Below are 18,009 nucleotides of genomic sequence, written 5' to 3'. Positions count from 1 at the left end.
ATTTATTTTGATTTCGCTTCACTTAGACTGGTTTCAACTGCAAGTTTCCCATGACAGAAGCAGGTAGCTTGCACTGTTTTACACAAACAGAATGGCCAGTCACTTTCTTTTGAGGTTTTGATTTGGCCCCAACAAAGAGTCCACGGCCAGATTAAAACCTCATTTTTTAAATCTCCGCTGCCTGTAGAACGGACATCATCCATTAATTATTCCTCCACTGCAGCCAGGCACGAACTGGAGAGACCCCTCTCCGGACAGATGGCGAGGACATCGTTATTTACATCTATCAGGCCTCACTTTTCAGGCCAGGTTACTGCTCCTCAGACAGATCTCTTTCCCTCAGCCCGAGACCCGATTGCGTTGTCAATACCCGAGGAGTGAAAAGCTGCTGCGTTTGCCATTTGTTTTCCTTTTTGTTTTTCATTTCTATTTTTTTTTCTACTTCAAACATTCAATTCTCGGGCATTTGCTGCGCTTGCTCTCTTTCAGAATCCATCGGGGCTTGTCTGTTTTTCCAGAGTGTTCGGGGTCAGGGCTAAGGCTGCCACAACTGCTGATGCACACCGGCTTCTACCTTTTAACACCTATGACCATGCTGCTAATCTCCACAACAGGCCTCTGAAGGTTACAATATAAATTTGGGCCTTGTGAAATAGAGAAAGGATGCTATATTTCATTGGAAGATGTCCAAAATTGTATGTGGGAACTTCACATGATATTATACTGTTCTTCAGCAGTGTAGCGATATTAAGCATTTGAAATATATATATAACATCTAAGACAAAATGTTAAATTGGGCTAAATTAATTCTGACATCCTTTGGCTGCAAGTTCAGGAAATAGAAAAATGGGCTCTGATAAAAATCAAACCCTTTCCCCAGCTGCCAATTTCAAATTACAAACTTATTGCTCATTTGCAGATAAGCATTTGGTAGAAATGTCTGGCACATCCAGTTTTAGTTTTGATTATCCTTTACGGTTCATAATCACCCGTCACCTTTCCTCTCCTTTAATACGGTTTGAAATCATCCCAAACATTATTTGACCTGGTTCACTTGCTGCACGGTGACCTTTAACTGCCTATGAAGAAGGGCCATGCATTCCCCAACACACAGAGATCATAGAAAAGCTCATTCTCACCCCTGTATTAGCAGCTATCATTAGTTATCTCTTCACGTAAAATGTGCGATTCAAGTGATAAATGAGCATTGCGGTGCCAATCTTATGGGGGAAATGGACATTTTTAGTCAGCTTCCCTGGGTCCACTGTATGATTAACAGCTCAGCTGGGGAAACTTAGCTCAGGAGGTAAGAGCGGTTGTCTGGCAGTCAGAGGGTTGCCGGTTCGATCCCCTGCCCTGGGCATGTTGAAGTGTCCCTGCACAAGACACCTAATCCCTAATTGCTCCCCATGAGCTGATTGGTGCCTTGCATGGCAGCCTTTCACCGTTGGTGTGTGAGTGTGTGTGTGAATGGGTTAATGAGAGGCATCAATTGTAAAGCGCTTTGGATAAAAGCGCTATATAAATGCAGCCCATTTTTTTACCATTTAGCTCACTCAAATTCCGCACGTTTACATAAATGGACCTAGGCAAACGATGAAAACAACTTTTACTAATAATGGTAGTAGTAACAGGGATCATTTTCAGTACGATTATTACAGAATATTTTAACAATGAAACACGGCATATTGGTTTACATGGTTTAGATTCTTGGATTCATGGGTTTTTCCTGAGTTTAGTGTTAATGGTGATTTAGAGTTTTTCCACCCACTAACAGGGACAAACGCATTTCCATGCTGAGACTTTTTCCCTGATGTGTCATGTTTATCCTTGTAACTATCTCGGTTTTGTCGATTATTATCCAAAAAAACTACAAAAAAATCTAAAATTGTGGAAAAAAATTCTAAACGGCTCTATGTGGTCTGTGGGTTTCTTACCAGCAGTTAAAACCACTGTATCAGCCACCAGTTCAGTTTCTCAGCTGATTCATGATTTGTTATGGCCCCAGACAATTAAAAATGAGAAGGGATCCATTCTTGGTGTTCGTCTACACCCAGGTATAAAAACACCATTTTAACAAATATTAACAGTGCTAATCCAACATAATTCCTAAACTCATAGTGATACATATTTTCTTTGAATGTTGCATGAATGTGTATTGATACTTAAGATAATTCTGTTAAGATGCCTGAATGCAGCATTAAGATATGGAAATATAAAATATATTTTCTTTTGCCTGTCAAGGTATGCAGATATACTGTGGCAAAATGCTACTGCCCACTTTAACTTGGGTCAATATGCCTCATTAACATATGATGTTGGTATGTAAAGAGCCTTTGGGCATCTGTCAATTACAGCAATTTTACACTACAAGGTAGGTGAAACCTACAGTGTTTAAAGTACTTCAAAAATTGTGCTTTGATATTTACAAACATCTTAGTTATCAACTGATTCAAGCCGTATCATGCTACCTTATTGCAGTATTAAATATTGGTCCATAATTACACATTCAGTGTCTAAAATGCTCTTGATTTTGTTCTATAATATGTTTTATTTTTAAAGGTAGTTATTATTATTATTATTATCATTATTATTATTATTATCATTATTATTATTATTATTATTATTATTATTATTATAAAGCTTGTTGAATAACTTGTTATTGAGTTTAATGCTTCCATCCAGGCAAATATTTGCAAACTGCTAATAACCTTGCAGGTAGTGATTAAGATTTGAAATGTGCGCTTTTTTCTGCTTTTAGGAAATGGAAAGCAAAGTCTTGGAGGATCTTAGTTGTAATTTATTAAACATAAAAAGCTCCTTGATAAAATATAGAAATTAGATATATTTTGCATTTCAAAGATTGAAGCTGACAACATTCTTGCATGCAAATAAGGTTGGGATTCATTAAAAAAATATATTTGAAGCCAAATTATTTCTGAATGCACTTACTATAATAATGTGGTACACAGATAAGGGGGTGCAGAGGCTATTAAAAGCCACTGATGTCTCCAAAGTGCTGAAATGAGTTTCTTTCTGCCATTGTGTATTAATGCTCTTCTAACAGAACGATGCATATTAATAAATTAACAGAATTGGTAATAGATTTGTTAATTACAAATTTAAGAAGCTCCACAGTGTTGTTTTCCCAATATGTTTTTCCCCCTCTTAATTCAAAACCAGAATTGCAGATGCATTGATTAATAGTTAATATGCAAATATGATGCTGAAAAACAAGCAAACAAAGAAAAGAAAAGTTTATCACTTTCTCCTCATGCGTTTTGCACAACGACTCCAGTTATACAGCGTATATTGTGCTTTTCTGTTCAGACAATGCACCTATAAGATGAATGTGCCACATCTGATCCCTTTCATTCATGTATTTTAATGGGCAATTTGACTCAATCATATGTTTTTTTAATTAAATCTGTTTGTGTTGGGGTACCAATATGTTAGTTCAATAGGAGGCACAATTGTCCTCAGGAAATTTTAGTCTTGACTTTTTGGTCAAGACAAATATTCATTAAACAAGGTTTGAGTAACCTTGAGTGACACCAAATATATTTTTGCTGTGCTTTGTGCAAACAAAGCTAAATGAAAACATAGTTTACCTCAAACTAATCAATTAGGCACCAGAGGGCCTTTTCAGCCTGATGGTTTGTTGAAAATAATTTAGCAATAGAGTGGCAGGAAACAGCACTGGCAAATAAGATGGCAGAAAAACGCTAACCGCTGATACTGATTGATGTTGTGCGCTAACAATCATCCTCACCAAAAACCCTTCCTCTGAGAGCCGGGGAACGAGGCGTCTCGAATCCTCGCATTGTCCGTTTTCGCCAGGCAAATTTTGACACCGAAGCCCTTGCAAACCTCCCCCCCACCCCCCCACCCCCCCTCACCCACCCACCCCCACGATATCAGCGCGACAATGTTAGTCAGCAACGCTCGTAAATACCCAATTCATCAACGCGGGAGTAATTTCGAAACGGGGCGCTCACAAAAGGCCGAGCTTGTCAGCGAGAGAGACAGGTGGTGGCGGATCTCGCTCTGATACGGAGCGATATGAATAATATATTCCGCGGAGGAGCGTGCCAGAGCCCAGGCGGTAAACACAGCTGCTTCCTCTCTCTTCCAAAAGAACAGCTTGGCGGGACGGGAACCAGGGAGCCCATCCCACCTGAGCACCGGGGACTATTAACTAATCAAACACGCGGGCTAAGTAGTGAAGGAGGAGGGGCCGAGAACAGGGGCGGGGCTAAAGGTATCAGCTTATAGGTCTACTGGACTTGCCAGCCAGGTGGACCAGTACGCGATGGGAAAGGATGAAAAAAACTTTTTTAGCAGCTCGATGGAAAAGTTGACATCGAAGCTAAAATGGTTGCTTGAATGGTATTTCTGAGAAATATTATTTCAGAAATACAGTCCTAGGTTTAGAGCTTCCAAAGCTGCTTGTTTTGACATTAATGTCTTTCCAATGACAGACACAGTAACAGGAAGCCAAAGGTACAGAGTGAGTACTGGCATTATGAGTTGTCAGCAACTTTCTGGGTTAACTTACACCCATGATGATCTGCTGAGGACAGTAACATCCATACAAAAAAGTTTTTATATTATCATTTTCACAGAAACAGTGAAATCCCAAGAGTGTATCAGTAACTCTGCAACAATGGAAAGTGTTTGTTTCTTCAGGGGATGGGTGGTGGGGGGGGGGGTGGGGGGTGGAGGGTGCTCAGGGACAGATTTTGATGTTCCAAAAATCTATAAATCTTGTAAAGGCCATCTGTTTGGTGTGAGCTTAGTACTTACGACCAGGAATTTACCCAAGGGTCCATTTTCTTCTTCTTTTTTTCTTTTTATTTTTTACATTTTTTACAGGGAACTTCCTTCTAATTGTAGACCTCAGGTGAAATATTATTGCAAAATAATAACGGCAGGGTGATCTTATGATCTGTGACTCATGAATGGGAGTAAAGAGCACAGTGCGTCAGTGTCACGCAAAAGTTCTTGTCTTTTTTTTTTTTGGTATCATGTTTTGTCTCTTGTCCAGCTCCACATACTGTAGATATCTCGTAACTGTTTTGATAAATGAAAAACTTTTTTTTTTTAATGCTGTTCCAACGAATTCCTTCTATTTTTTGGAAAAAGAGAAGATTTTGTGCAATGCTGACGTATGATAACCCAAGGAACCTCAATAAACTCTGAACTATCCCCTACTTCATCAGGGCAGAAAGATACATGTATAAAAAATACATTGGATTCCTGTAACCAGCAAAGGGAGTGTGGGTTTCATCACAAGCGATTGCTGCTGTATTTTGTCTTGTCAAGTTTTTTTTTTTTCCACCCGTAATTTCCCTTCATATTCTCACCCATATTGCAGATTGCGTTGGGATCGCTGCCATAGAAAGTCATAAAATCCCTGTCATCGCGCGGAGCTCTGCTCGATACATCAGAGGACAAATGACCGCGGTCCCAATTTGGCAGATTTAATTAATGGAGGAAAAAGGGCGGGAAAGGTCGAATTAAGTACAATATCAATTCTGAAGCAGGTTCTGATTCCCATTCTCATTTCCCAGTCCATTTATTGTAAATGAAGTTGTGCGCTTGACCAAAGTAGGTCCGCGTCCCTCATCAGCGTAACGACTTGGCGCTACCTCGTAGTCCATCCCTGAAATTGTGCTCCTGACTTTTTTTTTAAGGGGTCTGTGAATACAAACAAAATACAGTAAATTAGGATAGATAGAGGCTCTGCCTCTCTGTAGGGTAATGTTTCAGGGTAATCATGTACAGTACATACTTGGGGGGTTGGAGGAGTAGGGGGGGGTGGGGGGGGCGGTTGGTTGTGATGGGGATACTCTTTAAGTTCCTGGAATTACAGTCTCAATTAGTGACTTGCAAATGGACTGCTTTCTTAATCACCCCCCAAAAAACTGGCCCCCGGGAGCTACGCTAATGTACCCCATTAAAATGGCCATCTACAGAAGGCTTCTAATGACAATGATCCCTCGCCGTCATCACCAAGAAAAGCCAAAGTTTTGTCTTAAATGAGGAGTGATGAATGGCCGAGGGTGGCCGTGTCACAGAGCTCTTTATTAGCGCTGACATGGCGGCCAGGTTTTGCGTAAACGGGACATCCTGTCACGTCGGAAATTGCGACGGGGAAGACGAGACTTCCGAGAAGCATACTGTAAGTAACGTAATTTAGGTTAGATTCCCACCTTCCCGTCCAGAAGCTCCACAGCGACTCCTGCTGGCAGAGATCGCATGTGCGGCACAAAACAGTGGGGCCTGTTGTGCTCACTGTTATTCTTGGATGTTTTCTTAGGGCGGTTAAACTTGAGAAATTTGTTTATGAAATGGGCACTGCTCCACACACAAACTACATAATTAACTGTCATTGAACTGCTTTCAATAAGTTAATTTAAAAAAGGCTTTTAATTGGAGAAAAAGCAACCCGTTAAATTATGTGCTTTCCAACTGTTTCTGGAATGTGATGCTTATTTAAAAAAAAAAATAATAATAATAATATATTTTTTTTAAATATATGATTAACAAGTACACAACTAGCCATAACTAACTAACTATATTCTGCATTTCTGCTTCATAGTTTTTTTTTCCTTTGGTAAAACTTTGAGTAAATATTCCATCACAATTCAGGGAAGAAGTATAGGAGAACAAAAATGCAATCCATTTCTTAAATTTATGTTTAATTTATTTGATTTAAAAATGGTTTCACTAATAATAATAATAATAATAATAATAATAATAATAATTATTATTATTATTATTATTATTATTATTATTACTTTAAACATTTTAAAATATGATTTTAATTCTATGAAAATTCATCCTGACATTTGCTTTGATCTGTGTCACTTAAAGATTTTTTAAAGGCTTGGGTAAATCCACCTAAAAAGTCTTCAATTGCAGTTTGACTTTCAATAAATATATATTTTAGATGAATTATTATTACATTTTTGATGTTTCATAGACCTATGCTTTTGTTTTGGGTTTTAATTTCCTTTGTTGTGATGTACCCAGAAATAACAGAGAGTGTGTCTCTTAATTTTTCCTAATTACAGATTCTGTGTGCACAAGACTGCTGTGTGTTATCAGTGACCCTCCCCCATTTAGCTGTGAAATCAAGAGGAAAGGGTTCCAGGTAAAGCTAATTATGTCTCCTGCTATGCAGGGACTTTGCAGTACTAATTAGACGCCTAAACTCTGAAACTGATCGGCACTGACAATCCACGCTCCTGCTTTTCTGTGTAATGGGATGTGAGCAGCCAGAGTACAGAGGGTATTCGGTCCTTGCATTCGGTGTGTAAATATTCATTGATATTCATATGATACTTGGGAATTGTCTTGATTTCGCCTTGTGGTTTGGCACAGCCAAAAGCGTTTCGGAAGTGCGGGGTGAGGGGTATATTAATTTCCCAGCCTTTATGTAAAATTAGATCGTAAGGGCATTATGAATGGCTCAGAAACCCGGCTCAAGGCTTGCTAACGGCAGGAAAAAACAAACAAACAAAAATCTTATTTTTCTGTTTGTTTGTGTTCTAAACATCTAAACATCTGAACTAACTCCCACCTAAATCTCGTGCAAAATTACCCTGGCTGATATAGGCTAGACGGACTCAAAGAAAAAGAGTACGACAGGAAAAGACGTAACGCAGCAATGATCACAATTATCTTACTTCGTTATGGTAACACAGGTTGTTAATGAGCCTAATTAAACATTTTTCCACGCTCATTATGATTGGCTGGCTCGCGCGTTCTGGAAAAGAGACTCTATCCTGGGATGCGGGTCCACAATGAGACATGTGACCACGGTCCTCAGCCTGTCAGATGGACCGCATTGACGTGGGGGCGAAAGTGGGGCAGCCGGACAGCCCTTTCTCCCAGCAGACCCCCCCCCCTCTCTCTCTCTCACACACACACACACACGCACACACATGCACGCGCGCGGGCGGTCGGGTGCTCAGACACAAACTTCCCTGGAACCTGAACAGCAGGCCACAGATGGCCCTCTCACCATTCCGAGCTCCGGCACGGCGAAGATCGCGGTCTTTGAGAGCCCACATGATTTATTCATGGTGCTGGGTGACGGTCAGGGGAGTGAGGGCCAGAGAGTTTCTGGGCACGTCCATCAGAGACTGATTGAGATGAGTCAAAAAAAAAAAAAAAAAAACCAGGGTGACTCGAATTGGACAATCTGGTGACAGCGTCTGTCGGGGTTCCGTGCCTGGCTGTGCCCTTTCTGGGGAGGCAAAGCCCCCTCCCCAAGTTGGAGTGAGATATATGGGTGAGCTAGTAAGGAGGGGGGGGGGTGCAGGTGGTGGAAGAGTCTTTGGCTAAGCCTTGTGGACAGGGCCAGATGTATGAAAATAACACTGGGGCAAAGACAATATATCAACAGGACCTACCTCATCTGAAAGGGAAATGCTAACATACCTGGTTTTCTCACAATATCATTATGATTCCTGTCAACTTTTAGAGTTAATTCAGACCTGTAAAAAGGCTTTGCTTTGAAATATTTGCTAATTTATTGGCAGATCAGGGGAAAAAATAATTCTTAATTATTTATTCTTAAAGTTATTTTAAAGATCATTTGATTATATTTAGAAGAGAAAGAAAGAGGGGGAGAGGGAGAAGAAGAGAGAGCGAGAGAGAGAGAGAGAGAGAGAGAGAGAATGCAAATCTGCTTGTTTGCTGTGGTTTGGTAGAGTGGTTAGGGCTGTGTCCCCAACTTCCTGCCCACAGCCCAGAGGGTATCGTGGGAGGAGAACGACACTGGGGGGCATGTTTCAGGGGCTCCAACTGGCCTGGCCTGATGCCTCTTAATGCTGCCCAACAGGCAGGAGAAGGCCTGTGTCTTTTCATGCAAGAGCGAACAAGCTTTCAAACCAGAATGCCAACCACCGCAGCATTGTGCAGCTTCTTCCTTTGGTCGGCTGTTTTAATTTTACAGCAGACAGAATGCACATTGTTCTTTTTCACTACTGATTCCATTGTAACAATGTGCATAAATACTGTATTTAAGTGTAATTTTGTTTTGGAACGGCCAGCCAGATCATTGCATGTTTACCCTGAAAACATAAGTAAAAGGATTATGTTTGCTGACGACACTGGCAGACTTGTTATTGGGCATAAATAAAGCAAACCTTTTAGCTCTTTTTCCACAGTGCTTCACTGGTGTGCTTTTATGTGGTCACAGCCCCAACTAAACGAGCAGCGATGGATTCAACTGATCTGATTCCAGTCGCAGGAAGCCAGGGAATTTAGAGGATGACAGATGAAGTGAGACAGATCTCCGTTTACAAGGGATGGCAGTGAGGTAATCTGTCCTGTACCCCAGCATTCCGTGGGAAAGAACGGAACATGTACACAATTACAGCTAATAACTATAAGAGCTTCCTTCTCAGCATGAACAGCATCTAATTTGATCGGTTGACAAAGCTTAAAATAAAAAGCCTAAGTCTCAATGGAAACATTTTACAGCAAAATAAGGGCTACCAATACTGTCAGTCCTCTGAATTTTACCATTGCAGTACTAGGCAGCTCTACAAGTGAACAGTAGGTAGCAGTTGAAGACAGATAAAAAAAACATAATCATAATCAATAATATTTAATATTAAAATAGCAGTTCACAATAATGTGATTCGCAAATAGAACTCCAACATTATATATTTTGTTGCTCCAACAGGCAGACACCAGAGCCAGATTTGTGTATCCCTGGTGGAGGCTATTGGTTAATGGACTCAGCTGAGGAGTTACAATTGCACAAGTCTCTCTGGATAAGAGCATCTTCTAATTTATTGTAATGTAATGTAATGAGTAGCTCTGCAGGGCATAGGGTGTAACTGCTAACAATTAGGAAATGAGTCGCATCCGGCTCAACCCCAGCATCATTCTCCAATGGGCGAGTGTCTGGGCGTGAGAGCCCTTATGGATTAAAGAGAGAAAGTGCCAAAGCGAAGGCACTTTATGCACCCAGGGCATATTATTACCATGAGAGGAGGGTGACCATTGGTCAGATAGTTCTGGTAATTTACCTTGAGGGAGCAGGAGGAGCAGGGGGAGCAGGGGGGCATTACATAGTGAGAGTTAAGCTAATATATGATCTCTTTCTGACCAAACCCACACCCCGCTGCATAATGAATCACTAGGAGTTTCCGAGATTAGCAGCCTGGCGCGGAAAGTTTTAAGGTGTAAAATTACGGGACGCGAAAGGCTAATGTTAACAGGATTAGCTTTATCGGCCACATGCGAGAGAGCTGGTGCGCTCGCATTAAGGGCAATGCAGATAAAACGCATGAATATGTACAGAGCCGAGGGTCTTCTTCGGAATCCGCGTGCATGTGTGTGTGTGTGCGCATGTGCGCGTGTGGGGTTATGGGTGTGGGATATGGGGTGGGATGGAATGGAGTCGGTTGGTGGAGGGGGGTGAGGGGTGGAGTTTGACGGCCACAGCATTTATATCTTGGCTGTTGTCCTCGTTTGAGATGCCTGTTCATGTGATGGCAGACTGGGAGGATGGGGCTGAATCTTGGGGGACGGTATTATAAATAAAAAAATATGTGGAAATTTCCAGAACTTGTATAAGCCTTGGTTTTTTTTCCTCGATTGGGGAATCACCCTTCCCCCCCATATATATATATAACTTAACACGCCTATATTGAATACAGCTGACCAATGGGACAGGAAATTAAGGAATGACAAAATTTCATAACTTCTTAAAAAAAAAAAAAGACTGGAACTGAAAAAGTGTTAATGGATCAAATTAAATTTTAATGTACACCCTTCATGGTGACAGAGAGCAAGGTGAATAAAGGTGTTCTCTAACCGAAGCATATGAAGGAGAAATTACATTGTTTAAGTTGCTTTTTTTCCCTCCCACTTCGAACCAGATATCTCAGAGTTATTTGAAATTTCCGCATGCAGATGGATGACAGTGTTAATTTTTAAATGGCACAAACATAATCTAGGAGGCTTATTCAGGATGTTGATTTATAGATAGGGCTCGGGAAGCTAATTGCGGAGCACGGCTTGATCAATCACGGCCTTTGAGGAGATTTCTAAGCTGCTGCGTGCTTATCTTCGACTGCTGTTTTGGAAACTAACAATACATTCATATTTGCACAACAATTTGTTTATGTGTGTTTCTCAAATCACACACTGCTGCGATGTTAGAAACAAAAAAACCCTTTCCCCTTAGTTATAATAAATGCACTGATTCCCTTGTAATGGCGGTGAAGTAGTTTGTTTGCACGAGACAGAGTAATCTGTGTTTTCTGGGAAAATGAAAAGGAATGTATATGCTTTTCCTACAACGAGGCTAGCGAATCAGGCGAGCGTATGTATGTGATCTGCAGTTTATTTGAGGTCATTAATCTTGATTGGATGTACTGTGATTATCTCAGGGAAATGCTCTTTGAGGTACTGAGAACAGATAAAATGTCACATTCATGCCCAAATTATTTAGTGTAAAGCAAGAGTGGGTGAATGCCATCTACGTGCTGTCACTGTTGTTTGTTCCCACTCTGATCCCATGAGAAGTGCGCCCCCTCATGGATCCAGAGGGACACAGCAAAAAACATTGAATCATATAAAAATAGAAACAATAAAATAGAAAAAAATATACAGATGTATCATATTTAAACATCACTTGTAATGGTTTATTTAAATGATGTTCTAAAAAAAGGCTGAAACTATCAACATCCATAAAACTGACATGGCTTATTTATTTCAGATAAATATTATTTTTTTCTCTGAAAAAAAACAAAAAAAACAAAACAGATGGAAGAGAAATGCTTTTGAAAAATGATGAGACAACTAATGGAACATTATCACATTCTCTGCTTTAATGTTTCAGTCGGAGAGCATTGACTGAACTTTGACTGAACGGGCAATCGCAAAGCGCTGTCTGTTGCCCTATAGGTTCTTATGCTGTTAGTCAGCTGCACCCTGTCTGTTTGCTGCACACGTTAACATCTGCCCCGCGGTTCCAAACCCAGGCCCCGCTGAGCTTACAGCAGAGAGTACACCGGTCAGAGACCTCACAACAACCCCAAATCACTCTCACCCAAAACGAATAAAAAAAACAAACAAGTTCATGTAAAAATCCTCAGGTTTTCTAACCAGCATAGAAGCACAGAAAATAAATAAAACTCTGTTCTGGTTATACTGAGGAATTTTTGTATAAATTTTTCAATTTTTAAAAATATCCCCACTGCAATCAAAAAGACCTGAATAAATGAATAAATAAAAATCTTTGAAAGTCCCCAATTCATGATCGGACCAAGAGCCAGCCAGTTAAAATGACAAGTGCTGATAACTGTAGATTTCCAGCCTTCACCATCTCCTGTGGGTTTAATAAGGACTTCCTAAGAGGAATACGTTGCTAATACATTCCTGCTAATATTTGGATGCTAAGCTATCGCATTTTAATGAAGTTCATTGCGTTTACTTAAGTCACTCTGGACAAGAACATCTGCCAAATGATGTAAATGCAAATAGGAAAATAAATACACAAACAATATTGAGGCCTACTCACTTATCGCCTCCACGAACGGTTCGAAGAATCGGTACGGAAACAGGGGCTCCGGCAGCTCCCGGAAAAACATCTTGAGCGCTCCGGTGACCACGTGGATATCTTCCCACTGGCAGTCGTCCAAATTCAGCTCGTCTTCTGGGAAAACAAGGGAAGCGATGGAACAACCGCTTTTAATGAAACAATTACACTGCACTAATTATTATGTTAATGTTTGCCGACTATCATCAGCCAGCGCTAACAGCCGAGCGCACCTAGAGGTTTAACGCAGTGCATTTTCCCTCTCCTTTTCTCTCCCTCTTAGGAAAGGGGAATGCCATCTGCAGAAATGTCTGTCATCTCTGACATAGTGTCAGGTACATGTAATTCCCACAATGCACTGCTTTAAGACACTGGTAACAGGGTAAAGCAATTCATTGCTATTAGTTTTAGGTACTAAAAGATCACTGTGTGGTGCTCCACCTCTGGCTCTTGAGACAGGCCTTGACGTTCAAAAATAAGACATGAGCCTCTTGTGTTTAGCCTCATGCTAACATTAATTTTACAAGAAAAAGCAGAATTTTTATGAAGTGTTACATTGGAATAACTTTAAAGGAAGGAAATTCCAGCAGTCATGTCACCCTAGATCCTACTCATATCAAACTGCTAAAGCTAAGCAGCCATACCACGATGTACAGTACCCTTCTCATGGCCAAATTCCTGGACAACATGCCCAGTGCGTTTTCAAACAATAGTTGCACACTCTTCACTGTGTATAAAATAAATAGATATGTTTTTAATTCAGAGGCAACTGAATACATATAGTAAAGTTGGGGAGCGTTTAAGTGCCGGGGTGTGAGACTGCAATCCTGGAGGATCACACTGTCTGTTGGTTTCCAGTGTTTCAGCTCTTCTTAAGTGATTGATTTAAGTCATTGATTGGTTAAAGAGCCCAGACACCTTCTTTCAAGGCTTAAATTGGCCACTGATTGAAAGGAAACCACAAAAACAGCAGAGAGCACGGGAGTTTGACATTCCTGCTGAAGTGTATTACGTGAAAGAAATGTTAGGGATTTCGGTCAAAGGAAAAAATAAAAGCATACAAGTCTGTTATTCCACCAAAATCTTTTTTTTTTGATGTGGAAAGAGAAATTATTCAGAAAATGAAACTTTTTTCTTTATAAACTATTTTTCCTGCCTCACAAGCCAGCACTCTGCTATCCCCCAAGCCCCCTGCCCCGACCCCCAACTGCCCAAGTCACATTTGATTGAAACCAGTTAACCAATGGCCCTAAATTTCATGGTATTAATTTCATGGGACTTCATCCTAGTGCCAGATCTGAATGCGCAATGCCTGAACAAAGACACCAGCCACTCCAGGGAACTCATAGAGCTGCATACTGAAAGACACAGGAGGGGGGGCTGGGGGGGCTTTTACTGATGTCTGTCAAATATGTTCATACCACCCCCCCAACACACACACACACACACACATACACCGTGATGCAGCCAACCCCCCCCCCCCCCAAAACCAAAAAAAAACAAACAAAACAACAATTGAACCTCTTCCTTCTTGAATTGCCTTCCTCCTGTGCTCTCACCAGACCGTTATGAAGGCCCGTCATTTCCACCATCTGAACAGCTGCAGTCCTTCTCATGGTCCCCCCCCACCCGCCCCCCCTCCCTTGACCTGAAGAAATTAACTTACCCTTTCTGTGTGGTCTGAAAGGTTCCCTTAGCATGACACCATTTGTTCTAACTGATCTCAGTTTAGCAATATTATATAGAGCCCATATATTCACAGTTGTGTACTGTCACAGGGTTGACATTATAGTCATAAACATTAATGCTGAGTATTTGCTAAGAACAGACATTAAGACATTGACCGTAGCTCAGCAAGAACAATGCATACTTGTGCTTACTTATGTGTAACGACTGGTATGCTTGTGTATCCCTAGCTCTAGTGGAGTTTGCTTACCACTTGAAATGTACTTTTTTTTTAAGTCGCCTTGGCTAAAATCCTGTGCTAAAAACTGTTAAATTTTAAACTGTAAATTGTAAATCATTTATATGTTTGTTCCCAGCAAAGAAAGAGTGGTTTGGCTCTGAACCACACTAGTGGCCCAGAAAAACATGGAATGTGAATTTTTGTGTGAATTTTAGCAGCCTAGCTTTGTTAGGGAAAATATCAGATATTTTGGATGTACAGTGTTTGTGAGCATGTTTAAGGCACTATTAATTCAGTGGTGCTCTTGTAAAACACTACATAAACAAGTAGTTTCTACATGAAAGTGCTGCAACTGCAGCAAAAGAAAAACTGCTGCCTCAGTACTGCTAAGGTAGAAGACACCACAAAGCTAATTTAGTAAAGATGATAGCGGGGGAAAGTGAATGTTTTTATGAAAGGATGAGTGGATCTCAATGATGGGTGTGTTGAAGAGAGATCTGCCTCCCTTTAACAGTCCTTCTTTGGGATACAATGAGCAACCAGCCATTCAATTAGCTTGCCACTGCAGACTGACCACTTGACAGGCCCAGCTAAATGTTAATCTGTCCATAACGGATGTTTTGTGCAATTAATCATGTTCAGCCCAGCAACAATGGGGCTTCTCAGGCAACCTGGAGCTCTGGGAAGAGTAGACACTTCTCCTACAAGCTCCACAATTCTAATTTGGAAGTGCATTCAAAGCTTGTTTGGCCTAATCGTTCACCTTAATGTTGACCGCGTTCGAGTACATAAATTGTCTGTGTTCGTTTTCTCTCTCTTTCTTTCGGCGTAAACGCAAGGACAATGCCACCGAAATCCCAGAGAAACCGAGGTCTGGAGTCGCTCTGTCCTTCTGTGATGTTCGGGGGGGAACGGGTCCTGGGGGGGTCAAGCACCATTCATCATCAGATCGAGCGACTTCCTGCCCATCCCCCCCGAGCGCCCCTCCTTACCGCCCCGCTCTGACCAGCGGCTTTGTCGAAGGAAGAGAAGAAAGGTATTCTTTGAGAAAAGAGAGGGGAGATTACAGGCCGGGCTCTCCGAGCGCAGGAGGGATGAATAAGAACACAAGGTGCCACTGTGTCGGAATCATAATGCATGCAAAGTCGATGATGTCATCCTTATTTTCCCTCCTCTCGTCTGACCTCCAAAGTCACAAGGCTGGGCCGCAATCCTGGAAGCCAGGCGCCCCTGACAGAGGCAGAACCGTGCGTCCGCTGAATGAATTAGCCGTGACCCATAAGTGAATTTTTTGCGCCGCTGAATTATTATGATTTATATCTGCCTTCTGTCTTCCTGTTCAGGGGAGTCGGACGGTCAAACAAGACCGTCTCTTGTTCTCTTGAAAAGAACCCCAAGCTAGAATTCCACAAAAAGGCCAAATTAGATAATTTGAGAAAGTAGACATAGTCCTGGGGTTTTTTTCTTTTCTTTTTTTTTGCCTCCCAACAAAAGCTAGATCTAGACTGCCCTTTCACAGTGTACATTTCTGCCCAGTCGCCCCACCCCCGCCTTTGGGAGATTCCATCAATACTTTCTTGAAGAATTTGCATGTGTTCAGCGGTATGTCTTCCATGCCAAACTTCCACTTACATTCAATGTAAGGTATTCCCCCCATTTTGTACTCAAGAGGTGAAATGCAGCACTTCATGGAAAGGAGTAATTATTCCATAATTTAATTCGGCCAGATTTCAAAAGAATAAATCTGGCTGTTCTTCCACAAAGTCAGAAGGCTTCCTAATTGAATGATTACTCAAACAGAAATCCCCTCAAATATGAAAACAATAAAGATTTTTGTGTGTTCCTACATTTGATTAAATGTAGGAACACACAAATCAATCCCCTGATGTTGGATGTTGTGTTTTACACAGAATGAAACTAACATCCGTGTTTTGAAAACATGAGTAATATTTTATTGACAGTGTGTAAAGAGTTTAACAAGTTCCCCAAACCACTATTTCATACGCATACCACTTTATTCATTTCTAAACATTGAAATAAGCACTAAGCAACAGATTCCACTGTTAGAAGAAAGTACAGATGATTGACATTGTTCCTCAGTTGGCATGTACTAACAGAGAGGTGTCAGGACCAGGAACTCTCCTTACTTAAACTTGGCTCAATGAGACGCTGAGCCTAGTGGGGAGACTGCTTAGGTCTGAGCATTAAAATGAGTCGCCAAAACAAAGCATCAAACCTGGCCAGCCTTGCCAACCGCCACATCAATCTGGAAGAACGTTAACACCCTACACAGAGAGCCAGGTCCCGTAACTACGAGAACGGAGAGACTCCCGCTCTAGTTTGGCTGTTGCCTCAGGTGGTCCCTGCCCGCGGACAAAGGGGTCGTCGCCGTTGTTTGGATGAACTGGACGCGCGGGCGATGCCTTGCAGCGCTCCCATCTAAAAATAAAAGGGTTGTTTTTTTGGCAGCGCCCCGAGATAACTCCCCGGCACTGAGCAGCGGACACTAGCCTTTTTGTCCCCGTGTCTGCACGACCTCGATGAAGAGGGGAAGGGGGGGGGCATCGAAAATTCCCCGGTCACGTGACTTGGAGAATGCCCCCCGTGTGTCAGTTGTGGACAGATTCCTTTCTGTCTATTCACACAAGCCCCGCAGGGTAGGACCCTAGGCCGCTAAAAGCCTGCTGCATGCTTGTCCGTCCGTCATAAACGGTAAATAACTCATTCAAGAAGCTGAGCTGAGATATCACAGCGGTTTTATTATTAGTCGAAGAGTCCTGAGATCATGGCTCTGAAGTCATCGCGGTCTTTCATCAACTTTTAACATGGGGCTCTTGTTATGACACTGAAGATATTGCATTAAACAGCCGTGTAGAGTACTGTAATGAATTCTGTTAGAGATTGTTTGTGTGTGTGTGTGTTTGTGAGCATCCGTGCGTGTGTGTTTGTGTTCTACTGCTGGAAAACTAAGAGTAGTATTAATAGTAGTAAAAGGTATTAATTAACCATGCACTTTTTTGTGTTCGTTCATATGTGTTCATGGAAAATAATGTGGTATTAAATGAATGAATATGAAAAAAATCTTAATACCAATATTATTTCCAATGAATACAGACATATAATTCTTCATAAAGTTAAAGTAAACATACATATATAAATGATTTAGTCTCTTAATAGATATATAGACTTATATCAGTAATTTGCCTTCCAGTTTCCACTAAAGAGATATGTCTAGTCAGAGTTCAACATTATTTAAATTGAAAACATTTTACAATAGACTCCTTCTACATCCGAGCACGCATGTTGCTTTATTTTATCACTAAACCACCCTGCGGCCAAGTGATGAAATAGACGTCCATTGAACACAGGGCCACTGTTAGAATCCAGCGCCATGCAGCGTGACATTTTAAATCCTTGGGGTCACCAAAGACACCCACCCCAAAGCCCACCACCCACTCTGCACTCATGTGAACGGGAAATTCCTGCCATAAAAGAATCACGAACACTGCCCCTCCCCTCCCCCTTTTCAGTC

The 18,009-nt window shown here is 41.3% G+C and overlaps 1 protein-coding gene across 3 annotated transcripts in view; it reads right to left on the bottom strand.

Annotated features, from left to right (window-relative positions):
* arhgap15 (Rho GTPase activating protein 15) overlaps window positions 1-18,009 on the bottom strand; it is a 120,266-nt gene that overhangs the window by 22,520 nt on the left and 79,737 nt on the right. For all 3 annotated transcript variants that reach the window (XM_035408164.1, XM_035408165.1, XM_035408163.1), the window contains one exon: window positions 12,554-12,688. In XM_035408164.1, coding sequence (XP_035264055.1) covers window positions 12,554-12,688 — 135 coding nt within the window. The remainder of the gene's footprint in view (window positions 1-12,553; window positions 12,689-18,009) is intronic.

Source organism: Anguilla anguilla, chromosome 3 (genome assembly GCF_013347855.1).
Source record: "Anguilla anguilla isolate fAngAng1 chromosome 3, fAngAng1.pri, whole genome shotgun sequence".
Classification (NCBI taxonomy): Eukaryota; Metazoa; Chordata; class Actinopteri; order Anguilliformes; family Anguillidae; genus Anguilla; species Anguilla anguilla.
This window is presented reverse-complemented; position numbering and strand designations above follow the sequence as displayed.